The 21,796-nt window shown below is 47.9% G+C and overlaps 1 protein-coding gene across 3 annotated transcripts; it reads right to left on the bottom strand.

Annotated features, from left to right (window-relative positions):
- Window positions 1-8,296: 8,296 nt before the first annotated feature.
- Window positions 8,297-17,327, bottom strand: CBX7 (chromobox 7). 3 transcript variants are annotated; one of them, XM_065742916.1, is made up of 6 exons: window positions 17,123-17,327; window positions 16,008-16,051; window positions 11,999-12,064; window positions 11,462-11,528; window positions 10,537-10,705; window positions 8,297-8,589 (listed from the first exon to the last, which is right to left on the bottom strand). In XM_065742916.1, the coding sequence occupies exons 1-6, from the start codon at window positions 17,189-17,191 to the stop codon at window positions 8,441-8,443; spliced, it is 564 nt and encodes a 187-aa protein (XP_065598988.1). In that variant the 5' UTR covers window positions 17,192-17,327; the 3' UTR covers window positions 8,297-8,440. The 3 variants fall into 3 exon arrangements, with proteins under 3 accessions (XP_065598988.1, XP_065598986.1, XP_065598987.1); XM_065742914.1 differs by having other exon boundaries at window positions 10,537-10,876; window positions 17,123-17,325; XM_065742915.1 differs by having other exon boundaries at window positions 8,297-8,586; window positions 10,537-10,876; window positions 17,123-17,325.
- Between the last annotated feature and the right edge of the window lie 4,469 nt (window positions 17,328-21,796).

The following is a 21,796-nucleotide window of genomic DNA, read 5'->3' as shown; positions in this document are numbered from 1 at the left end:
CGCGCCCCGCCCCGCCCCGCCCCCCCGCCGGCTCGCGCGCGCCCGCGCCCGCGCGTGACCCTGTCCCCCCTCCCCTTCCTCAATATGGTGCGGGGATGGGGGAGGACCTTAAAGGGGCCGCGGCAAAGCGGGAGAGGGGCCCGGCTGGAGAAGTCCGCTCAGTCTTCGGAGCTTCGCTTCCTGAGCGCTCAGCGCCCGCCCGCTACGCCGAGAGCCGCGGTGCGAGCGTTCCCGAGAAGATGCTGCAGAAGCGTGTCAAAACGCAGTGACACTTCCCGGCTGCAACCTGCGAGGCTGGCGAGCCTCCTCCCGCAGCAGCTGGGGCTTAACTAATAGCTTGCACCACCTCTCAAGCCCCCCACCTCTGAGTGGTACCCGCGGTATCCCCACAGCTTTCCAATGCGTTCCAGGCCGGGGGCAGCACCCCCAGCATCCCTCCTTCCGAAGCCACTTCGAGGGGCAAAGCAGCAGCCAGGTGCCCTGCTCTCATGCACCCTGTCAGGTTACCCTGCGTAGACCTGAAAGCAGCACAGAACAGGTCATTTAACAACAACAAAAAAGCCGTCCAAATTAACCTTTAATCCAGCCTGTGGAAGGACAAGGCGCTGGGCGCAGAGCGGCAGCCAGCTGCTGCAGCATTGGCAGGGGTAGGAAGGAAATCTCCGGAGCAGGCTTTCCCGTAATGCTGCACTGCAGCTTCTTACTCCTTCACCTGACTCCCAAGCTGCTGCCAGCAAAACAAGTGGGTGGCTGCAGGCCCGCAGCAGCAGTCAGGCCCGGCCCCGGCAGCTCAGAGCCAGCATTTGGCGACGTGGGCAAACCCTCAGGACGGCCTCAGCTGACCGGCTCCGTTCAAGCTACCTGCAACGAATCCTGGGCCCAACTTCACCTCTCCAACTGAGAGCTGCCGGGCTCCTGGGGAGCTCCGTGAATATCCCACAGGCCAACGAACTCAAGGCCACCCTGCTGTTCCCAGGAGAGCTGAGATGCAGGCCGTGGCCATGCTCTCCTCCAGCTGGTGCCCGCAGACCTAACGGACCCAGAGCAGCAGCCATCCTGTGGGCAGTGCTCTCCTTTTCCAATTCAAATCCATCCAAGAGCAGCTGTCCCAGGTCACCCCTGCACGGCTCTAAACTTACTCAGTGGTTAAAAATTAATAAAAACCTAACCTCCTTGAGCTGAAGTAACGAGTAATGCCAGAAACAGCATTTTGCACGCTCCGCGCTTCACAAACTGGTTGCTCTCAAGCACGCATGGTCCTTTTTCCATTCTTTTTCCAACCACACTGCATGTTTACACCGACAGGAGCAACTAAGGGAAAATAATTCAGCTGTTAAATGAAAGGAGAAGGAGGTAAATAACCACGCAGACAGACCATTAGGTAAATGTCAGTTTTCATATTTAATATTTTAATAATTTTGTTTGCAACATTTACCACATAAATCATCTAAATAAATAGATGCTGTACAGTCTCTTATCCTTATCAGTACAAAAATAAAACCACACTTTGTGTCAAATTATACTTGAGCCTGCCCTCCCTTTGCTATCACAACCTCCGCTTACAGCACACGCTCGCTCAGACAAGGCGTTATACTCTGATTGGTTCACGTGGAATTGGTTTACGGCCTATTCCCACCCCCCCCGCCCCCCTCCCAATACATTCAATTAGTCTGTACAAAAGCTAGAAGCTCATTCTGTGCAAAAGGAAGCTTTCTGTGTGCAAAGACTCTCACACTCTAGCGTGCTGACAGGAACAACAGCAACAACTGAAGAGATGCGAACAAGAAGCAGGGACCCTCTCTCCCAGTCGACCCCATCTCCTGCCCCAAGGAGGGAAGCAGATCACGTTAGATGAGCCAGTGTGCAAAGAGTCCAAATAGTGTATCTAAGCTGAGGGGGAGGTCAGAGCTGAAGACCCCAGGAGAGAACTGAGGTTCTGCTGACTGTAGAGCTTGCTAGGCAAGGAAGAAGAGTCCCTCATCCTATCCTGCTCAAAAGGTTCTTCAGACATGCAGAAGAAAAGCTTCATTTAGATTATCTTAGTTATTTTGTTGCTGTTGGAGATGAGGTGAGGAAGCAGCCTCCAGAAAAATCCAGCATTCACTGAAGACAGCTTCCGGATCACCCTCCCCCCCCTTCCTCTCCACACTCCCTGCAAAAGGACAGCTACCTCCCCGTTCCTCAACCAGACTCATAAGGTGCAATTATTCAGGACGAATACAAAGACATCTCCATAGCTGGAAGAAGCAGTCACAGTTCCAGACTAGGACCACTGTGCCTGAACTTCCTCCTTTTCTCCCTTTCCTCAGATAAAAGAGATGGTGGGGAGGAAACTAGCACACAAGCACGTTAGGAACCCTGTGAGCCTCCCCCCTTGGTTAGCCTTCACCACTCAGCATGGCCGAGGAAACTCTCCCTTCAGCCATGGGAGGGAAGCAAAGGGCTGGGTGGCAGCTCTGGAAAAATAATAAGGGACAGGTAGCAACCTGAAATAGATACATCTTTTCTAATGCCTTTAAAATGCTTTTCAAATGCCACTTCCAGGCAGACGACAGGGAGTACTTTGCACTCCTAGTGCTTTGCATTTTCAAAGTGCTTCAAAACACGCTTCAGACCAAAAGCAAAAAGAAAAAAAAAAGCTGCTTAACGTTTTGACAGACTTGCAAAGAGCTTCTTTGTGCTGACACTACGTTTCCTGGTTAAAAATAAAATCAAACCAAGTCTTTCCACTTCCTCCGAAATCCCCCTCCCAGTCAAAACTGCTATCCCAGTAACGAGATAAGCTGATAGGGGTTCTGAACAGTCTTACGAGCTTTTCCCTTCGACAACTGATTGGTGCTCTCAGACATCACCAGGGTGTGTTTCAGACAAGAACCCCTGAAGGGTTTGCAGGGTGTCCCACAGCCATACCTTAAGAAATTAGGGGTACAAGGGGAAGAAAGCTGGAAGAGGAAAGACAAGGATCGTCACTTCAGGAAGTACTCGTTTCAGGAAAGCATTTGAGAAGTCTGAGTTCAATCCTAAGTGATTGCTTCTCAACAGTTTCGTGGGCACTCCCAGCTGCTTGGCTGGAACATGGGTGGTTCAACACCCACAAGGTTCATGCTGTCTCTGCAAAGACAGCTCCATTACAGTCAGATTCGGTGGGGCCCTTCACCATAACCTACTGTCTCAAGATCATGCTCTTGAAGACAACCATTTTGAAAACAGTAAAAGAGCTCCCTTCACTTGTACATGAGAATGCTATATACTTCTATGTAGAAATTACCTTACATAAGCTGTTAACATACACCTCCCTTGCTTTCCAAAAGATAAAAGAGACACATGAATGCAGCACCTCCTTTCTGCGTGGCCTGCTCAGAGGGCCATCCACCCACTGACTGCTCTGAAGCATTGACACACCAGAGCTGATCACAGGTTTTGGAGCAGAAGGGACTGCATTAGAACAAGTGGCTGAACACGGCCTCATTTCATCCCCTACTTGTCTCTTCTCCATCCCCATCATATGATTCTCCCACTCTTCTTGGAGAGTGAGGTAAATTCACAAGCAAATGAGAAGCACATAGGGCCTATAAGGAGCAGGCTGTCTTCACTTAGCTGCTATTAACTGGCAGATGGCAGTTAACACCCACCTCAACAAACAATTACAAAACAAAACAAAAAACAGGTTAATCACCTCAGAATTTCTTTGAAAATCATGGTGGTTTTGGCCCTTAAGTTTCATTACAAGTTCTTTGCTCTTACATCACATCTTCTCTCTCAATTGCTCACCAAAGGTTTGCCCTTCACAACCCAGCAAGAGCAAACCTGAGGCATCTCCTTCCCTCTCTTCCTGCCGCTACTATTTTCTTCCTAGGTCAACAGCCCTCTTCTTCTCAGGCTGCAGGCAAGCAAGGAAGGAGCTGAAGAGGAGTAGACACCATTAAGCGTTAGAAAGAGTTGTTTTCCCCACTTTCCCTACTTCAGAAAACCTGAGAGGAGAGGAAGGGGTGGGGAGGCAACGGCAGACAGAGCTCTGCTCAAACGCATGGATGTGGCTAACAGCTCTCACTGCTGTCTTCCGCACCTTAGCTTCTGTTGTGGCTACCAGTGAAGGTCTTGCACGAGCTACCCTGCCTATTTTTTGACCTGTACGAGGCCTCTCCTCTCTATTCCAGTGAAACCATCAAAAAACACTGCCATAGAGCAGGAAACAGCGCTGGGGCCACCGGCTCCCTGTGAGGCAAACAAACAATTTTATACATTCAGTCACAAAACACCAAGAGAACAATTCTGGATAGTTTCACAACACTAACAACAACAACAAAAAGAGCCATTCCTTTCTCAATAAGCTCCTTGCTGTATGAAGCTCTGACACAAGCAAGGGTCAGATCACCAACAAATTTAAGCTTATTTTGGACAACAGAATGGCATCTGGGTGTTCTCATAATAATACTCTGGCTGTGCTTGAAAAAGAAAGAAAAAATAAAATAAATACCTCGGTCTGACTTCACAAGCAAAAGGGCCCCCAAGCAAAGGCAAAGACAATAAAGGAGCATGCAGGAGCCACAAGGCTACTTAATGCCACTATTTACGTGTTAAAACTTGCTGTTCCAAGGCATCACTTACATATCTGAGCAACAACATCTAGTTTGTAACCAGCCAGGAACAGAGGCAGACCTTTCAAAAAATAAAAAATAAAAAGCTTTTTAAACCAGTGTTAACAATAAAGGTTTTCTGATCTCACGAAGCCCCTCAGCCCTGTCACATCATAGACAGTGAAGTTACTATAAGAAGATTATGAAGTATGAAGTTTCTGTCCCCGAAACACAGCTGGTCATTCTCACATTGGAACAGTTCTGAAAAACAACTGTGAGAACGGCTCTTCCATGAGAAGTTTGTTTCTCGTGCACAGCTCACTAAAGTTCTACTGGCTGAAGTTTGTTTTCCTTGTTTACAGCCACGAAGCCAAATGAGGTATGGGAGAGCTAGCCCATTTCTATTCTCAGCTTGTGCTTTGAATAGAGTTATTAAACTTTCCTTCAGCTGGATGCTATTCTGGCTCTCCTAATCAAATGGAATGCGTAACAAAGCTCTGAGCACTGCATCCGATTTTCATATGCGAGCTCTAGAAGTTCCAGTTCAATATCCAGATTTGGGATTGAAACTGAAGACGGATGGGATTTGGGAGAAAAGTGAGCCCAGAGGAGCCCTACTGACATCAAAAGTAAAAAAATAAAATAAAATAAAAAAAAAATACATCTCTCCATCTGCAGAAGTGGACTAAAGTTTATTTTAAAGTCCCTGAAGACCAGCTCCACCAAGGAAGTCTACAACGACATGTCAACAGACATGATGGAAGAGTATTAAAAAGACCAAAAAAAATCTTTAATGAATTTTTAACATTGAATTCATGAATGTAAAATATATATATATCAAAAGCAAAGAAAAAAAAACAACAAAAACAAAACATCCCACAGTAATTGTTTAATTCCCTACCACAAACTCCTCCTCACACACGCAAACCAAACCCATGCACATGCAACCTGCTGCACCTTAACCTGGTGGTTAACTCCTAACTGACCTGTACATAAAGCAGGATGGGAGCCAGGTACTTTGTTCAACACTCCATGTAGTCAGGTGATTAGTCACCACAAAAAACACAAGCTAGCCTGATCCAAGCATGATTAAGAGATGGAGCTGTGGGTGTATCCTCTTTGAAAGAGCACCACAGGTTTTTTGAAAACTCTACTGCAAGAGAAAGAAAAGATGATTAAAGAGAAATGCCAAAACAAAACACTGAAAAGCCTCAGCTGGTGAGTGGAAGAAAAAGCAGAGGATGGAGAACTGGTTTACTATGACAAGCTCTTTTCTGCCATGGGATTGGTACGGCTTCCCATGTCAGCTGATGACAGGAACCTTCCTAAGTAGGAAGGGTTTTGGTGTACTCATACCATGAGATGAAGACAGGACAAAGGTGGCAGTAGCTGCATTAAAGAAAACAGATCCCACAAACACCATGAAGATTAGCAGGGTGAGCTGGAATTCAAGAATTTTCCCCACATGAGCTAAAATATTGTGCTTCTACAACTGTGACTACCTGACCTATGGCAACCCTGGTGAGCAGACTCAACCATACAGAATGCCCACAGGTCACAGTAAGAAGGAAGATGAACGTATTCCACCTATTTGGCAAACATCAGGAAGAGGGGTGTGTGTGTAGGGTGTGACAGTGAGTGACACTGAGCCTCACACACTGCAGAAGACGGCAAATCTATTTAAGTGATACAGTTCCAGATTTGGAAGCCTTGCTCCAGATACCCACATTCAACACACATCCTGGGCCTACGTGCTCACCACATTGGTCTGCCCTTGCTAGCTGTTCTAAGCTTCTTTCCTGCTCACTCTTTCTTCCACTACATAACTCTCCCCCTTTCACTTCTCACCCTAATTTCTCTGTAATTAAACTTCCATGTTGCCTATTTGGGAGACAAAAGGTTAGTTCAAAAATTCAGGATCTTCTCTGTGGTCCTGGAACTGCTGCAACACAGTGGAAGACTGGCCTACTTAAACTGCTCTGAGATGGAAGGGGAAATCTTAACTCTGCGCTGACCCGTCACGTCCTATCTGAGGTAAAAACTGCTTTTAATAAAAGCTCCAGGGAGCAGCCCAAGCACTTTGTGAAAAGCAGATGTTTGGATGACCAGAAGTCCCAGAGCTCCCAAACTCCATAGGCTAGCAGACATAGCCCTTCAAAGGAACTGCTGCACATTGCCCAATTCCACAGGCATCTACAGCTCAGAGCTAAGAAGGCTCACAATTTCATACAGAATAAATATAGCAGGAAAGAAATGCTTTGTGTGGAGTAGGGAGAGGGAACAAAGAATTTAAAAGGACGGTAATAATGACAGCCAACATTACCCTGCAGCTCTCTCTGGCAGTTCCCACCTCAGACTGTAGCTTACTTTTCTTGCTTTCCATAGGAAAATGTTTGTATTTAAAATGTTAAGTTACTTAAATAAAACTTGATTTCAAGAAAATGGAAAAGAATATGCATGTGCAGGAGCAGATGCTATGCTAAACTACCAACTCAAAATACAGCATTTCTTTGAATACCTCAAAGTGTCACAGGCAGTCCAGCATGAGGCATTTTTTAAGTGCAAGATCAGGCAGGGTCTATTGAAATGCAGACCACTTTCCTTGGCAAAGTTTTAAGCCTTCCAAGGGGAAGTTTCCATCAGTAAAGAAGTACAGGATCACAGATACTGTGAGGAGACCGGAGTCGTGGAAGAATATTACTCAGACAGTACAATCCAAGAATTCTCCTTGCTAAGAATTATGATTTCCCCCATCCCACCCCACCTCCTTCTACTCTAATGCATGCCTTCTCCGCATGTTGTTTACCTTGGATCTCCCAATGGCATCCAAGAACAGAATTTGCTGCTAATCAAGGTCCATTTCTAGCTCAGTTCTGTCCAATTCCTGTGTCCTGGGCCTGTGCCAGTATCTTGAATATCTTTGCAGTGCCAGGCAATGCTTCAGTTGTCTTGTTAGCCCCTCCTTCCAAGGAAGGAGAGTCAGATTTCAACCAACAATCATCATAGATTCAGGGCAGCATTTGTCATTAAACCAGAATTTGGCAGAGGACAGGAACACCCCACTTTCCATAACACATTTTTCACACAGCACAGATGAGCCTGGCAATATTGCTTAGCATAGACGGAGTGGTATGCCTTGACTATGCTTGGTTTCTGGGCTTTTAATGAGGGCAAATTGAATTTAGTTAGCCAATTTAGATTTCAGAGATGTGTTTCAGTCTTTCCTATATGACCAACGACCAGAGAAAGCTCTGCTGTCTACATGGACCTGCTGTGCTGCACAGCCTTACTTACCACAGACAGGCAAATACGATTCTGAAGTCCTGACAGCAGGCCCCAGGGATAACAGCACTGGAGAGTCTTAACAGGCTGGAGTTATCTACACAGGTAGGATCCATCGTCTCTTAATGCTGCATGAAGAGAGGGAGGAGGAAGGTGGGAAGAGCAACGCACAGAGAAGTATCTTTATCCAAGGGATATCAATTGCAGAACAAGGCAGCAGGCTAGAGACCTAGCTTGCTTTCCACCTCCACATGCCCTCTCCCCACAAATGCAGCTGCTGCCACTTAGCAGCATAAAAGCCAAATTGTTCAGCTTGCTGCTTTGACATCTAGGAGGGGAGTCTTTGCCAGGGAAAGGGCTGTCAGTTTTTCAGATGGACAAAGCAATGACAAATACACACCCCCTATGCTGCCTTTTTTTTTTTTTTTTTGCGTATCTGAAAGGGGTAAAAGGAGAAGAAAAAAGGTCTCTGTAAACATTTTGAGACATTTTGGATTTTTTTTTTCCTTAAGGGATAAAATAACCCCTCCCTAGCCCCACCCTAAAAGCACTAGATTTAGGGGAGCACTGAAAATGGAGATTCAGAGCTGTGCACTCCGGTCTCGGAAGAAGCCCTCAGCCACTTGTGCTTCTCTGAAAGTGACGGTAATGGAGTTTGCCGTGATGTCTGTCACTGTCACTTCGCTGGGGGGCACAGTGGGAATCCAAGGGAGATTGCCATCCACATCTGCTACAAAAGGAGAGGCAGACAGAGCATGTTAGTGAGAGGGAGAGAAGATGGAAGACAAAGAGGGGAGAGGAAGAAAGCAAAGGAGAGGATGGAAAAGGAGCCCTGTTTCTGACAAACGGTGGATGCTATCAGCATGATTTCAGTCTGCACACACAAGGCAAGGAAGAACATGGGCAAGCCCTCCCTTGAGGGGCTAAGGAAAAACAGAGGATCTCTCCAGACTACAAAGGGAAAAGCAGGCAGTAGTAAGGGTGTTCAGACACACACCAGCATTGGATCAACCTACATGGAAGTCAACAGGATGCAGTAACAACCACCCAGCACCTCTAGCCACACACAATTCCCCAGCACCTCCAGTGACTTCTCAATCTATTTGCCTCTCTACCAGCAAAACACACTCACTCAGGAGCAAGCTGACCTTCTTGCAAATGCCCTACCCCCTGAAAAGTCAAAAATCACAAGCTCTTAGATCCTCTCATGGGAATCAGAGGGATCTGAAGTTGAGGATCTTCTTCATATTGCATCTGTAATGCAGCCTGGCTACAAAACGTAAGTACTGCCTCACAAAGAAGCTGCTCTCCAATTCTCATGTTCTTCCTTTGCTCCCTGATAGCTCCATACCATAAACCCAAATACTTCTGCACTTTGACATGGACAATTAACAGTCCTTCTCCCATCCAAAACCACATCTCCCCTAGCTCCCAGCAGCAGCCACAAAAATAGGCAGAGAGGAAGTAAAACATACCCTCCCTCCCTCTGCCACTGCACCTGTACTATATCTTCTTGTCTCAAGCTGGGCAAAGAATATGGGAAATACACTCTTAAAAGGTTATGTATGACTTCTGTCTCAAATACTTGAGATGTGTAACAGTAACACTAACTAGAATTCCACACATGCCAAGGGAAAAACAAAAAACAATTATTGTATCTCTAGTGCCATTCGCCCTTCAGAACCCAAACACCTTAGAGGCTAACACTTCCAGCTGAGAACAGACCTGCACATCTGTCTGCTGTCACTATGTGACACTGGGCTCTGTGCTTGACCCATTGCTTTCTCCTTGGATTTCAGGTACTGTTCTAGCCCCTGTCTGAAAGGAGAGGGGATAGCACTGATTCCCTGAATGCAATGTTCTCCCCAAAATCCTGCCTAATCCAACCCGGCTAACTACTCCCAGCATGGAGTAACAGGATTCCCTTAACTACTACAAGCAGCACAAGCCCTTATTTTCCACTCCTCAGGAAGGCTTACGCCTTCAGAAGCTCTAATAACGCAAGGACAGAGTTTCCCTGGTAACTCAGAGCAACGTACACATCCCACAGCCCTCCTGCACAAGAGGATGGTATCCCTCACCAGAATGCCAAACATGCTAGGACATCTCCCATACCTACACTCATACTGCCTACTCAACAGGATCAGGCAGGAGTTACCATCCTCACTTATCTCTCTCATTCCCCTCTCCTATAAGCTCTGCAGCAATGGGCTTTAGAGAGGATGTGAGGCGTGGGGAGGAAAGGGAAGGAGGGGGCAGAAGGAATGTACTGTGGGTTCCTAAAGACATTCCTGTTTGCTCTCAGATCAGCACGGGTAGAGGAGTGCCAATGTCAGAGCTTGTCCAAGACCAGCCAAGCTCCTTTTAGGGGAGCAACAAGCAAAACACATGCAGATGTGTGGACAGAGGCAGAGGTCACTGTCACCTCCACCAGATGGAAACTAGAACATGGCACTAACTTCTTGTAACTTCTGCACATTTTCTAACACTGGGAGCAGTGTGACTGATTTAAGACTATAGAAATCTGCAGACATGAAAGCTACAACGTGAGCCAGCAAGAGCTGCTCTGAGGACCTGACCTAAGCCACAATCCCAGGACGAGCCAAGTAAGGAGACAGCACGCAGAGCATCCTTCTCACGCCCCAGAACTTTTTAGCCAAGGGGTGCCCAGCCTTACCTTCTTTGCTGGTGTGCTGCATGGCCTCCCAGTCCTCAGGGCTTTGCCGGGCCTCCAGGTCTACCGCGTCACTCAAGAAGAAGTCATGCCTGCAGTTTCGGTTCTCCAGACTTGCCATGCGGGGGAACTTCTTCCTTGACAGTCGCAAGTACTTCTGGTTTTTGCGTTGCTTCCGGAGAGAGAATGGCAGGACTGTTCCCCCAGTCTTCTCCGAGAACTCTGCCTGCCCTGTCTTGGCCCCTGGCAGGCTACTGTCTCCTCCTCCAAACCTCCGTGCAAGAGAGAAACAGAGCTTTTCCTTTCCCTTGTGGGCACTCCTCAAGTCCATGCCATACAGCCGCTGACAAGAACATCAACACAGCAAGGTTCAGAATGGGAATCTGATGATATAATCATCGGGGCTCTCACCTGGGAGCCAAGAATCTATCCTTACCTGAGTCATCTAGGTGACCTAGGAGTGCTCCTATAACACTGTTTCTCTCATCTCTTCATCTGCAATCTAAGCTCTTCCTTATATACTCGGCCTAGGATTGGTTGCTTTGCGTGGCAACCATCAAAGCATGCTGTAAGTCCACTTCCAGACAGCTACTACCTGTCACATGTTGGAAAGTCCAAGCCCAGTGTGATATGAAAAGACCATGTCAGCCACATAACCACTTGCAACCACTCAAACCCAAAGTTGTTAAGATCCTAGTTCAGAAAGCAAGAGCTGTTTTTTGTGCTTTTTTTGCCGTTTTTTTAAGCTGCTGTTCAGCTAACAGGTTAAAAGTACCTGCCTACCCACCAAGTTCAAGTTCTTGTATTAGTGTTTTACCTCCAACTTTGTCCATGCAACAGCGAATGGACAGTTTCCAGATTCCTGTGAGCAGAGTAGCACCACAAAGCTAACTAGCTAGAAATATACAGTAGAAGAGCAAGAAACTACCTGCAGTAGGAGGCGCTTTGGTTTGGGGCCTCTTTTTCTGTACCCTGAAGCACGGTCTCTCTCTTCCCTGTGAAGGAAGAACACAAATCAAACAAAGTAATAAACACCACAGCACAAAGCCTAGCCAGGACTTCCACCTTTTGCAGCAGAGCTCCCTCATTTCCTCTGTTAAAACCCAATTGTGAATAGTGTGGGTTTGGAAAGCATCCCAGAAACTGCTTCTTGCAGGAGTGAAATTACTGAAATAAAGGAACTTCTCTGATTTAGCTGATCAAGAACAGGTTAAAGAAACTTAGCACCTCCCATCACTCCAGTCCAACTCTAGACCCAGTTAAAACTTGAGAACAACTGCTCTTTGCCTCAATGCTACTTGTGCTTGGCCTCATTTTGCCTTATCAGCCTCAGTCAAGACCAGGTTACAGAGATGGAGAAGGACTTACTGCTATGCATCTCATCTTTGATTAAAGCGGGGACACCACAACAGAATAAGGACACTATCTCCTGCGCCCAGTGAAGGAAAAGAACACACACACTTACTTTTCTTCGTAAGCCACTACCAGGCGAGGGTCCAAGATATGATCTTCTGGCTCCCATGTGCTGTATCTGAAGAAAAACATAAGGAATATAAAGTAAACAATGCTTTAATGAAACATTCCCTCTGCAGGGCTGTTCCCAGTGTGCTGAGGCCCTGGATATCGTCTTCACAAGGCTCAGTGGGGCCTGCCACAACACTGCTAGAGCTCTGAGGAATCCTAGCCATTCCCCCCTCCCAAACTTGCTGCCAGACATCACCTCCCCTTCCACCAGACAGGCAGAGCCAAGCATCAGGCAGCAATTTGTAGCAGAACAGGGAAGGCTTTCCTCCCCAGGGCTCCGTTCACACTATTTGCAAAGCCTGTGCAGAGTCAAACTAGTTTTAAGACACTGTATGAGCAGGTCGCATTTGCAGCACTCCCACAAATCCAGCAAATATATGGGACAATTAAATGAAATCTTGATACAGCGTTCTAAAAAATAGGTCTCTCTTAATTTAAAGTGCTCAGAGATTAAGTATGCCTTCTTCCCTGCATTATTAATTACCTCTAATCACTGGAGCCAAAAGTATTTCCTTAAGAAGAGTTTAATTTTTCCTCCACTGCTGCCATTCAAGCGAACCTGTTTAGATTTGGGCCCTGAGGCAAGTTGATGGCGACGGTCCAACTGCTGCTTCTCTTAACTAGGCTCCCCCTGCAGGTTACTTCTGTCTAGCACAGGTCGCCTGCATTTCTGTACTGGCAAAGGAGGATCCCACTCGCACCGTGGTGAGGGCTACTGAAACTGCCTAAAATAAGCTTGACACTCTGAAAGTAACCCATGAACAGTGTCACTAGCTGCTCCCTCGTTCTCGACTGCCAGACAACAATAGAAACAGCTGCTTAGGAAAGGGCTGAGGCCACACAGCAGGCCACACTAAAACCTGTTCCCAAGGGACATGGCTGTGATTAACACTATGGAGAAGCAGCCAAAGGAGGATGAAAGGGTCACAAGGTGGTCCCTGCAGGGTTTATTCTAAGGGGTTATAGTTACCCAGAAAAGATGGGCAGTATGTCTTTATCATGCAAACCCTAAAGCAAGAAGGCAAGTCTGACACCTCAAATGCCTCAGAGCATTCAGTTTCCTGGCGTGTAATGTCCAACATCTCAACAAAGAGCTCCTCCAACCCCTGGAGAGGGGGGGCAGACAGGAGACGTGCAAGTGGCAAAGGTGCACTTGTAGTGGTGCCTTTCAACTCGGGGAAAGCATTTTAGGATGCTTACATTTCTAGATGAAGCACAGCCTGCACATGGGAACATGTGGCACACGCACATACGTACGGAGAGGAGGTGGTTTGGGAATGCTTTTTCCTTTTATCTACTCATTAGCTAGAAGAAAGGTACTGAAAGAAAGGACAGATCCTGGAGAACAGTTCTATAAATGAAGATACAGGTTTGTTTGTTTTTAATAAAGAACTGAGAAGCAAAAACATGGAATTCAGACATCCCCAGGTGCACTGTATATCAGAGGGTTAAGAACAGACATGTCTTCACAATCAATTGATCCCTCCCCCTCTCCTTTGCCCAAGCCTCCTGCAGCAACCTGACTGTGAGCTGTCAAAGCCAAGATGCTGTTTGAACAGAGGAAGGTTTCCTCCCAGCTGCAGGGATTCTGGCACTCATTCTACAAATTTAAGAAAAATAATAACATTGGGGGGGGAAGACATCAGATTACTTTTCACGGGCAAGAGAAGAAAGAGGATTTGCTTTTTGAAAGAAAAAAAAAACTAGAAAGAAAAACCCTTGGTGGGTGTTGCCCTTTTCCCTGCAGCTCAATTCCTGGCTTCACTGCAGTGGCAAAACACTGCATACAAAAAAAACATGGTTCAGTTTGCCACACGCACACACACACACAGAGCTATATATACTGGCACACACAGCCCAAGCTGCAGCAAAACTGCAGAGAGCAGGCACTCTGGAAAACATAGATCATATGATCCTCCTTCCCCCTCCTTCTACTCCTCCTCTTCTCCCTCCCCTCTTAACTCCAACACAAGTTGTAAACAAGCTTGTAGCTAGAATCAGGCTGTCACTCCTTCATTCCCTGACTCCAGCAGTACAGTCCAGAAATCAGAGGAGTGGGGCATTAATGCTTTCTTTTTTTGTGTAATATCAAATACATGTTAAGTATCCAGTGGGAAACACGAGAGAACTGGTACAGAGATTAAAAAAGAAAAAACAACAAAAACAATGCAACAAGGCTGCGGAGGGCAACGAAGAGAAATATGACGTGGGCCGAGGAAACGGCAGATGTTGGAAGATGTTGGAAGACAAAGATACAAACATCTTGTGGGGTGCTACATGCCATCACAGGCATATTTATGTTTAGAAACAAGGAACAGAGACTACTAGCAGGATTAAAGTATCTTGCATGCTCAAAGAATCTTGGTTTTAAGCAAATCAAACCACTGTATGAACAGTTAAAAATAAAATAATATCAGTGTTCTTTGAACGTGGGAGTGTGCATGAAGAAGGTGCCCACACTTCTCACAACATCAAAATAAGGGAACCTTCATATTCTCTTGCTCTCTGGGCATACGCTATGCTTTTAATTCTCCAGAGTTCCTGGTTCCCCTAGAGTTCCAAGGTACGGAGCAAGAAGAGTCAGCAGCAAGAATAAGGGCTGCTCTGTCAAAAGAAATGCAGTATCAAGTCTCACTCCACCTTCTCTTGCAATGTGACTTGCCAAAAAACATCTCACTGTGTTTATCCCATTCTCCTTTCCATGAATATTAGTATTCCAGCCAAACAGGACAGTGCTTCACAGACTACAAATGTTCCCAACCTCTGATAGTGATTAAATTAGGTGTAGCTACTTAGGAAGGGCAAAGTGGTCCAAGAACTGATCCACTTTGCAGCTGGTACTCATTAAGAGGACTAGGTTACACTCCAGCAGCAGGATTTATAGTCAAGAAAACAGTCATCCCAATTTTACTATCACCACCAGAGCAGGGAAGTTACTTACATTCATCTATGCCCTGTAAGCACAAGGATTAGGCAAACAGAAACACATTCCACCTTCTTAAACAGGAGGTACAGTCTGTCGGGATCACATCCACACACCCATCAGGATCACGCCCATCACTTTGCAACTACAAGGACGAGCTAGCAAACATTCCCCCTTGCTCAGCACCATCCAGGGCAACCACACACACACTGTAGTCACACCTGTGTGCACTGGGTACCTACACACAGTTCCAAACAGAAAAGCAGACTGCTGTCCCCATGGGTAAGACCATGAGGCCGTTCTACCACACTGCTAGCTGACATAGAAATGTTCTCCAGTTACCTAATCTTTTTATCTCAAAGCATGTCACAGACTGTTCAGACACAAAGCAATGACTCTCTTTCAGAGGCAGCTGTGTTTTAATAAAGAAGCATCTGTAAACAACACAGCAATTATGCAAAAAATATATATTTTTTCCCTTTTGCAATATGGCAACGAAAGCAAAGTTTGGAACAACAGAAGGTTTCAAACAAGGAAATAAAGGCATTGAGGTAGTTTCCAAAGGACAAAGATCACCTCCAATTGGCTATAATCCATCTGAAATACAGTAGGATAACAAAGACAAGACCACCACTTTGTTTTCTACTTTAAAAGACTGCATATAGCTCTACAAAGAAAGTGTGGTCCCTTTGGTGCTGACTCAGAAAAGCGAGCACCATTCCAGGTTCTGAAGAATCAGGCTTTCTTGTCATACTCATACCAAATTGTAAAAGCTTTGTATCTAAAAAACAACTCAATGGAATATTTTAGTAGTGGCAAAACCCAGTCAGAAGAGGTTGGCGTACAGTCTGCGTCCTTCAGCTGCCGATGCAGAAACAATGCAGAGTTTTGGTTTGTGGCTCTTTGTTTATAGTTGTCAGAATGAGGCACATGAGGTTACTCGTGAAGAATGAGATGCTCAGTCGCAGAGATACAGTGAAGACTATTAACAGATAGTTAAGAAAAAGACAAGTAAAACGAAACTTACTTCGGGGGCCATCCTTTCCACTTCACCAGGTATTCTACTTTACCCTGGAGGGTAGAAAAAGAAAGAAGAAAACAGGTGAAGTCTGCAACCAAATATGGGCTGTGGTAAGAGAAGCAACCAATCAACAGAACTGAGCAAAGAGCTCATTTCCCACCACTCGATTTTCAAAACAATGCCACTTCCTCTTTCAGCTTTACTTGTGGTATCTCCTTCTCTGTGGGCACAGAGGGCTGTTTAAAAGGATGCAAACTCCCCCCAGCTTGCGACTATTGCTCTGCAGAATCACAGAGGCTAGAAGGGACCTCTGGAGATCACTGAGTCTAACCTGCCTGCTAAAAGCAGGTTCCCTGGAGTAGGTTAAGTGGGAAAGCATCAGGCAGAACCCCAAATGCCAGACTGCAGCCATCCCTGCATTTATTTACAGGGAGCCATATAAGAAATCACCGCGAATAAAAGCGAGAGGGAGATGCACTCCAGGAGCAGGTGTCAGAAGAATCTGTTCAAGCAGAGAAGATATACAAGACTGAGATCCTATGAAGTGTCACTTTGGCTGCTGTGCTGGGGCATCACTCCATCCATGACAGTCACTCCACCTTTCAACCCAAACAAACATCCTTAGTTCGGTGTTAACCGCTTATTTGTTCGCCCCAAACACAAAACCAAACAACCACACGCAGAGGCCCAGAAGGAGGCACACAACCAGTGAAGAAGTCTTTAATATTATAACCGCAGCACTTGTTAAACACTTCCCAGAGCACTGCAGGAGGATGGAAGCTCTGTTACTGCTGGCGCAGAAAGTGACAGCACGGAAAGCGCAGCCTTCCAGCCCAGGAGTCGCCGCTTTCCTACAGGGGGTTGCTCCCCAGCTTCCAGACACCGCCCTGCGATTCCCAAAGACCACAAGGGCACGGGGTCAGCCCTCCCCACCCCTCTGCAGTCAGGCAAACTGAGTGGCCGAGCCCCCCCAGCCACCATAGGGCGGCTCTCAGAGACCCCTCCCGCCCCACCCCCGAGCGGCCGCGGCGGCCGCCACCACCACGCCCCCCGCTCCCGTGTGAGGTGGGAGGGAGGCGGGCCGGGCCAGGGGGACCCCTCTCGCCCACCACGCGGCCCACCTTCCGCACACGCTTCTTGCGGATGCTCTCCACCGCGAACACCTGCTCCCCGATAGCAGACAGCTCCATGGCCGGGGAGGACGTGCGGGGCCGAGAGCAGCGGTGCCCGTTGGCGGCAGTCGCCCGCCGCTCCCCCCTCCCACGCCCCCTCCCCCCGCCCCGTTTTAGAACCTGCGCAACGTTTTCCTTCGGCGAGCGCGAGGGGGGCGGGGCCTGGCGCTGGGCGGGAACCGCCGGAGGGGCCGCTCCCGCCTCCCGCCCCGGCCCCCCTCACAGCCGCCCGCTTCCCTCGATCGCTGTCGTGACGGCCCCGAGTCCGTGAAGAGCTTCGGGATAAAATAAAAACCGCAGCCTAGACGTCAGAGCATCGCTCTGGGTTGCGACTGCTTTTAATCCTTGCGCAAATCATAGCGGAGCTGAAGTGAGGAACGGCAGACGCTGCGTTCCGCTCCATGGTTCGGACCGGGCGCTCTCGGAGCGCTCTTCCAACCTTAACGCGCTAGGGGAAGGGAGAAATCCCACCTTCCCTGCATAAAGGAAAACTCATGGCTCAACCCTTTGAGAACCCTCACATGCTGGGGAGGTGAGGGATGAGATCTGAGCGTGAGGTGACATCTGAACACGACAAAGTTCCGGGCAAACTCCATGGCATGACAAAACCATCCGTCGCTGCCTTCTGCGCAACCTTCCTTCCAGGAGGTTTTGCTCTCAGGTGCAATCGCACTGACCTCGGTGAAATGTGTGGCAGTGCTACAGAGGCGATGCTCACTTGGTTCCTCAAGTGCCCTGAGCACCACAATTCACTCCCGTGGTTCCTTTCACTTTTCAGAAATTGTTTTACTTCATTATTATTATTATTATTTGTAGAGGTCTTCTTTGGACAAAAAATGGTACTTGTTAAAGCTGTTAGCCCAGCTGCTTTTCATTCTAATTGCTTTTTCTTCTTGTCGTTCTTGCATGCTGTCCAGTTGAGTCTGACAACGCAGACTGGCATCCTATGGGTGAAAAACAAGAATCCTCCCACCCTGCCCCGAGTTATGAATTACCTGTTCATTATGTTACTCACACACTTATAAGGACTAAAAATAATGAAGACAAACAATTTAAGCAGCCCAGTCTTTCAGATCTTAACAACCTTCAAAAGCCACTCCGTGATAAAAGACCTTTTTATAGTGTATCAGGAACTAGATTACCAAAACCTTTACAAGAGTTGCTGTGACTAATTGTACAGCCACACTAACACATAGAAATGAACTCAATGCACAGAAAACCAAAGCAAATATTGAACCTTCGTTAGAACAAATCCAGAGAGCCAAATCCAGGAGCCTTTAATCAAAATTCCAATTAACTTCAAAGAGTTTTACTCGAGTAAAAATTGCAAGCAGAATCTAGTACAGGGGAATTACCATTTTAATCGCTGCTGGTTTGATTAAACAGCTCAGCTTGCAGTAGATTCGGGCACTTACATTAACACTAGAAATTTATTAACAGTCGTTTAGATTCTATAAAGCATAATTCTGCCAAGGGCTTTTCTTTATTTCCAGAAGAGCGCAGCAAAGATGGAGCGTGGCTTCAAAACAGCCCAGCACATCCCAGAAGAAATGCTGCTTGACGTAGCTCCAAGAAGCGACGTTGCATCAGGAGCGGGATTTGGCAGCCTGCGAGCACGCTGCCGTGATTCCGCAACGCCACAGGAGCTGGCAGCCATGGAAGTCGTGCTGCCGATGCTGTTTGCGATGTGTCGCTGGCTCGATTGGTTAGCCGCCTATTGCTGTGCTCTGCTGTGCGTTGAACGATCAGTAGATGGCACTCCTACACGCGCAGGTCTGTTTCATGCGCAGGTTGTGCTTTTGGTACGCAGCCTTGTAACGCTTTGCAAAAATAAAGGGCAGCAAAAGGATGAAGTCTGTGTTGCACTGGCTTCTGAGTGCAGCCCAGTCAGAGCTGTGCTGGCTCGGCAAGTGCAGGGTGTGCTGAATGTCAGCAGTTATACTCCAGAAAAGCTACCCTGTGGGAATGCCTGTATTGATCGGTGCTTTTAGTGCTATTGGTTTGCTTAAAGCCTGTGGAAGGAATGCAGCTGCCCTCTGCTGCCAATTGGCAGCCCTTTGGTTTACCCAGACTCTCACATCAGCCGCCAGCAAATGACGTGTTTAAAGCTTCACTTTTGCTGTGTGCTCCCTGCCCGGCTCTGATCCTCTCCCAGATCAGGGATTTCCCAGAATCAGATGGCCAGCAAGCCAGAGCCCCAGCACAAGGTGCTGTTCTGCCTTAATTCTATGAGCTGTACCTAATAACTTTCTGCTTCAGCCTTTTACCACTAGATCAGAGCACTCAGCATTTCCCTTCCACTGTGGCCATGCCTTGAGTGCCCCTCTGAGGTGCCAGAAGTGCCATCTTAATGGGATAGCAAGCACCAAACCCCAGGCTGTGATCCCCTACGCATCACACAGCTGGCATTTGTCCCTTGGTGTCACCTCACTTTAGCGGGCAGCTCAGCTTTCCTGCACCTGGGCTCATACCTGGGTGCAACTGGGAAACATTCTTCGGTGTGTCTTCCTGGCCTTCCTCAAAGAGCTCAGCTAGTTCCTAGGATAGGGTCAGTGGCAGCAGTAGCAGTTACTATTTGTCTTTGAACACACCGCTGAAAGAGTATCTGTTGTGTTCTTATCTGTTAAACTGTAGCTCAGCAGTTACAGCGCACACCCAGTAGTGCTAGAGATCAAGGCGCCGTCCCTTCTGACTTTGGGACCATCAAGTCCCCATCTTCAGGGACTTGTTATTGTCTATGTTGAGAGCAATGAGGCACACAATCACCTGCTGACGTCGTCCTTCTTGGTACAAGCCACATTCAGAGCTCACTTGACCAGGGAACAGGTAGCTGCATGACACAGCCCAACCTCACAGCTATTTTCCAGGGCAAGAGATCCGTGTCCTGGTCTCGGTTCCAAGTCCTGGCTGCATGCACAAGCTGTCCAGTGCCTGATTCATGCAAAACACGTAACTGGGTCCTTGCGAAGGTGCTGAAGCACCTTCCAAGATAAACACTTTGCTAAAGAATGGCGTTCCTTCTCCCTGGGCTGCTCTGAGCGCTGAACGCTTCTGTGTCACAGCAGGACTGAAGTGCGCTGCTTTGGTACACAAAGTACACAGCGCTGATTGCTTCCTTTTCAGGAAGCTCTAGCAGGATTCTGAGTGTCCTGAGCCCTAGGACTGAAGCATGGGTGGGCAAGGGAAAATAAGTGCTTTGTCATTTTCCGGGTTTGCTTGCTTTTACGACTTCAATCGAGTTCTTTGTTTCAATGAACTTGAATTTTGTTGTTTTCAGGAATTGCACATGAACATATGAGCTTCTCATGGCAGCAGTAATCCCTCAGTCCACCTGCACTGTAGAGCACCCGGTCCTAAAACCTTATGTTTTCAGAGAACACATTACATGAAAAGCAGCACATGTTTCCCATTCTCACACTGGAAAGGGGCTAGATCTGTGATGCTTGCTTTCTACAAGCTCAGGCCCTCATCTGAGGGGTTCAGTCCATGATGGGATTGGCACTTGTGCCCAGAGCCGGTCTGGGACCTGAAGTGGGCACTGAACTGCATCTGAGCTGAGCCCTGGGGACACAGGAACTAGGTGTCCTTCATCCACATTTCAGGCAAAACGCCGTGCCCTGCCGTGCCATGCCACACCATCCAACAGACCTTCACGCCCCCAGGAGTGCAATTAGGATTTGCTCTTCTGTGTGACATCTCAGGTGAAGCTCCTGCTCCCTGGGTCAGCAACTGTGCTGTCATACACAATAAAAATGAAAACAGCCAGGAGCACAGCAAACAGATCTCCCAACCCCTGCAGAGCATCCAGATCACCCGCCTGAATTTCTCCTTTCTGGACGCTCTTTGGCCATAAACTTTCCATCCATCCTAGGTCCCCTTCTTTCCCCAGAGCTGTCTGGGAAGAGCAAAACGGGCTAAAGACATCCTTAATGGAAGGAGATCCTTCACGGGAGGTGGCTGAGAGGCAGCAGAGCAGCGGGAGCGCCATGAGGAAGCCCTTGAAGCCAACGCCTGCTTTTCACATCTCAGCAGCTGCTCGTTAGGTGGCACTGTAGGCCGGGATTTGGGGCGACCGCAATCTCCCGAGGCTGGGAGCAGGGCTGTGCAGGCTCTCCTCGCCTCAGCTGCGCGTTTTATCGCCAAATTGCCGGGAAATCTTGAAGCCTGTGGCGGTGTGATGAGCTGGGAACAACCTGAAGTCGCTGCCACGTCTGTCTCATGGGGCCAGCGCTTGGCTCCGCTTTTGGCAAGAGACACCCTACATCGTGATGGTGTTCCTTCTCCCCTCAGACACCCAGAGCTGAACCGGGGCAGGAAAAACGTCTCCATTCTCCTGCAACCCTCAGAGCCACTTTCCTCCTCACCTCGCTTCCCTTGGCATGCCCTTGGGTCTATGTTTATCCAGGTTTCCAAAGCCACGCAGTGCATAGGCAGGATCTCAGAGCATTTCCTTCTTAACATTTGGCAAAAGAGTTTAAAGACTGTCCTCCGGGCACTGCCAGCTAACCCAGGCCTGGTAAGAGCACGTGCCCTGTCTCTACTGAGGCAAACTGGGGCTGCGCAGCTGGGTCCTACCCCAGCCCAGCACCTGTGCCCCCCCAGCCCGTCTGAAGCCGAGAGATA

Source organism: Cyrtonyx montezumae, unplaced genomic scaffold (assembly GCF_038088225.1).
Source record: "Cyrtonyx montezumae isolate F1298 unplaced genomic scaffold, pur_monq_1.0 scaffold_3, whole genome shotgun sequence".
NCBI classification, from domain to species: Eukaryota; Metazoa; Chordata; class Aves; order Galliformes; family Odontophoridae; genus Cyrtonyx; species Cyrtonyx montezumae.
The sequence above is the reverse complement of the archived record's forward strand: the minus strand, read 5'-3'. Positions and strand labels throughout refer to the sequence as shown.

Excerpts from the sequence above, each read along its gene's own strand:
- CBX7 (XM_065742914.1), bottom strand. The coding sequence starts at position 17,191 with ATGGAGCTGTCTGCTATCGGGGAGCAGGTGTTCGCGGTGGAGAGCATC. Across the intron at positions 16,052-17,122 it reads GCAAGAAGCGTGTGCGGAAG|GGTAAAGTAGAATACCTGGT; the intron begins GTGGGCCGCGTG and ends TCTACCCTCCAG. Across the intron at positions 11,529-11,998 it reads GTAGTGGCTTACGAAGAAAA|GGAAGAGAGAGACCGTGCTT; the intron begins GTAAGTGTGTGT and ends CTTCCTTCACAG.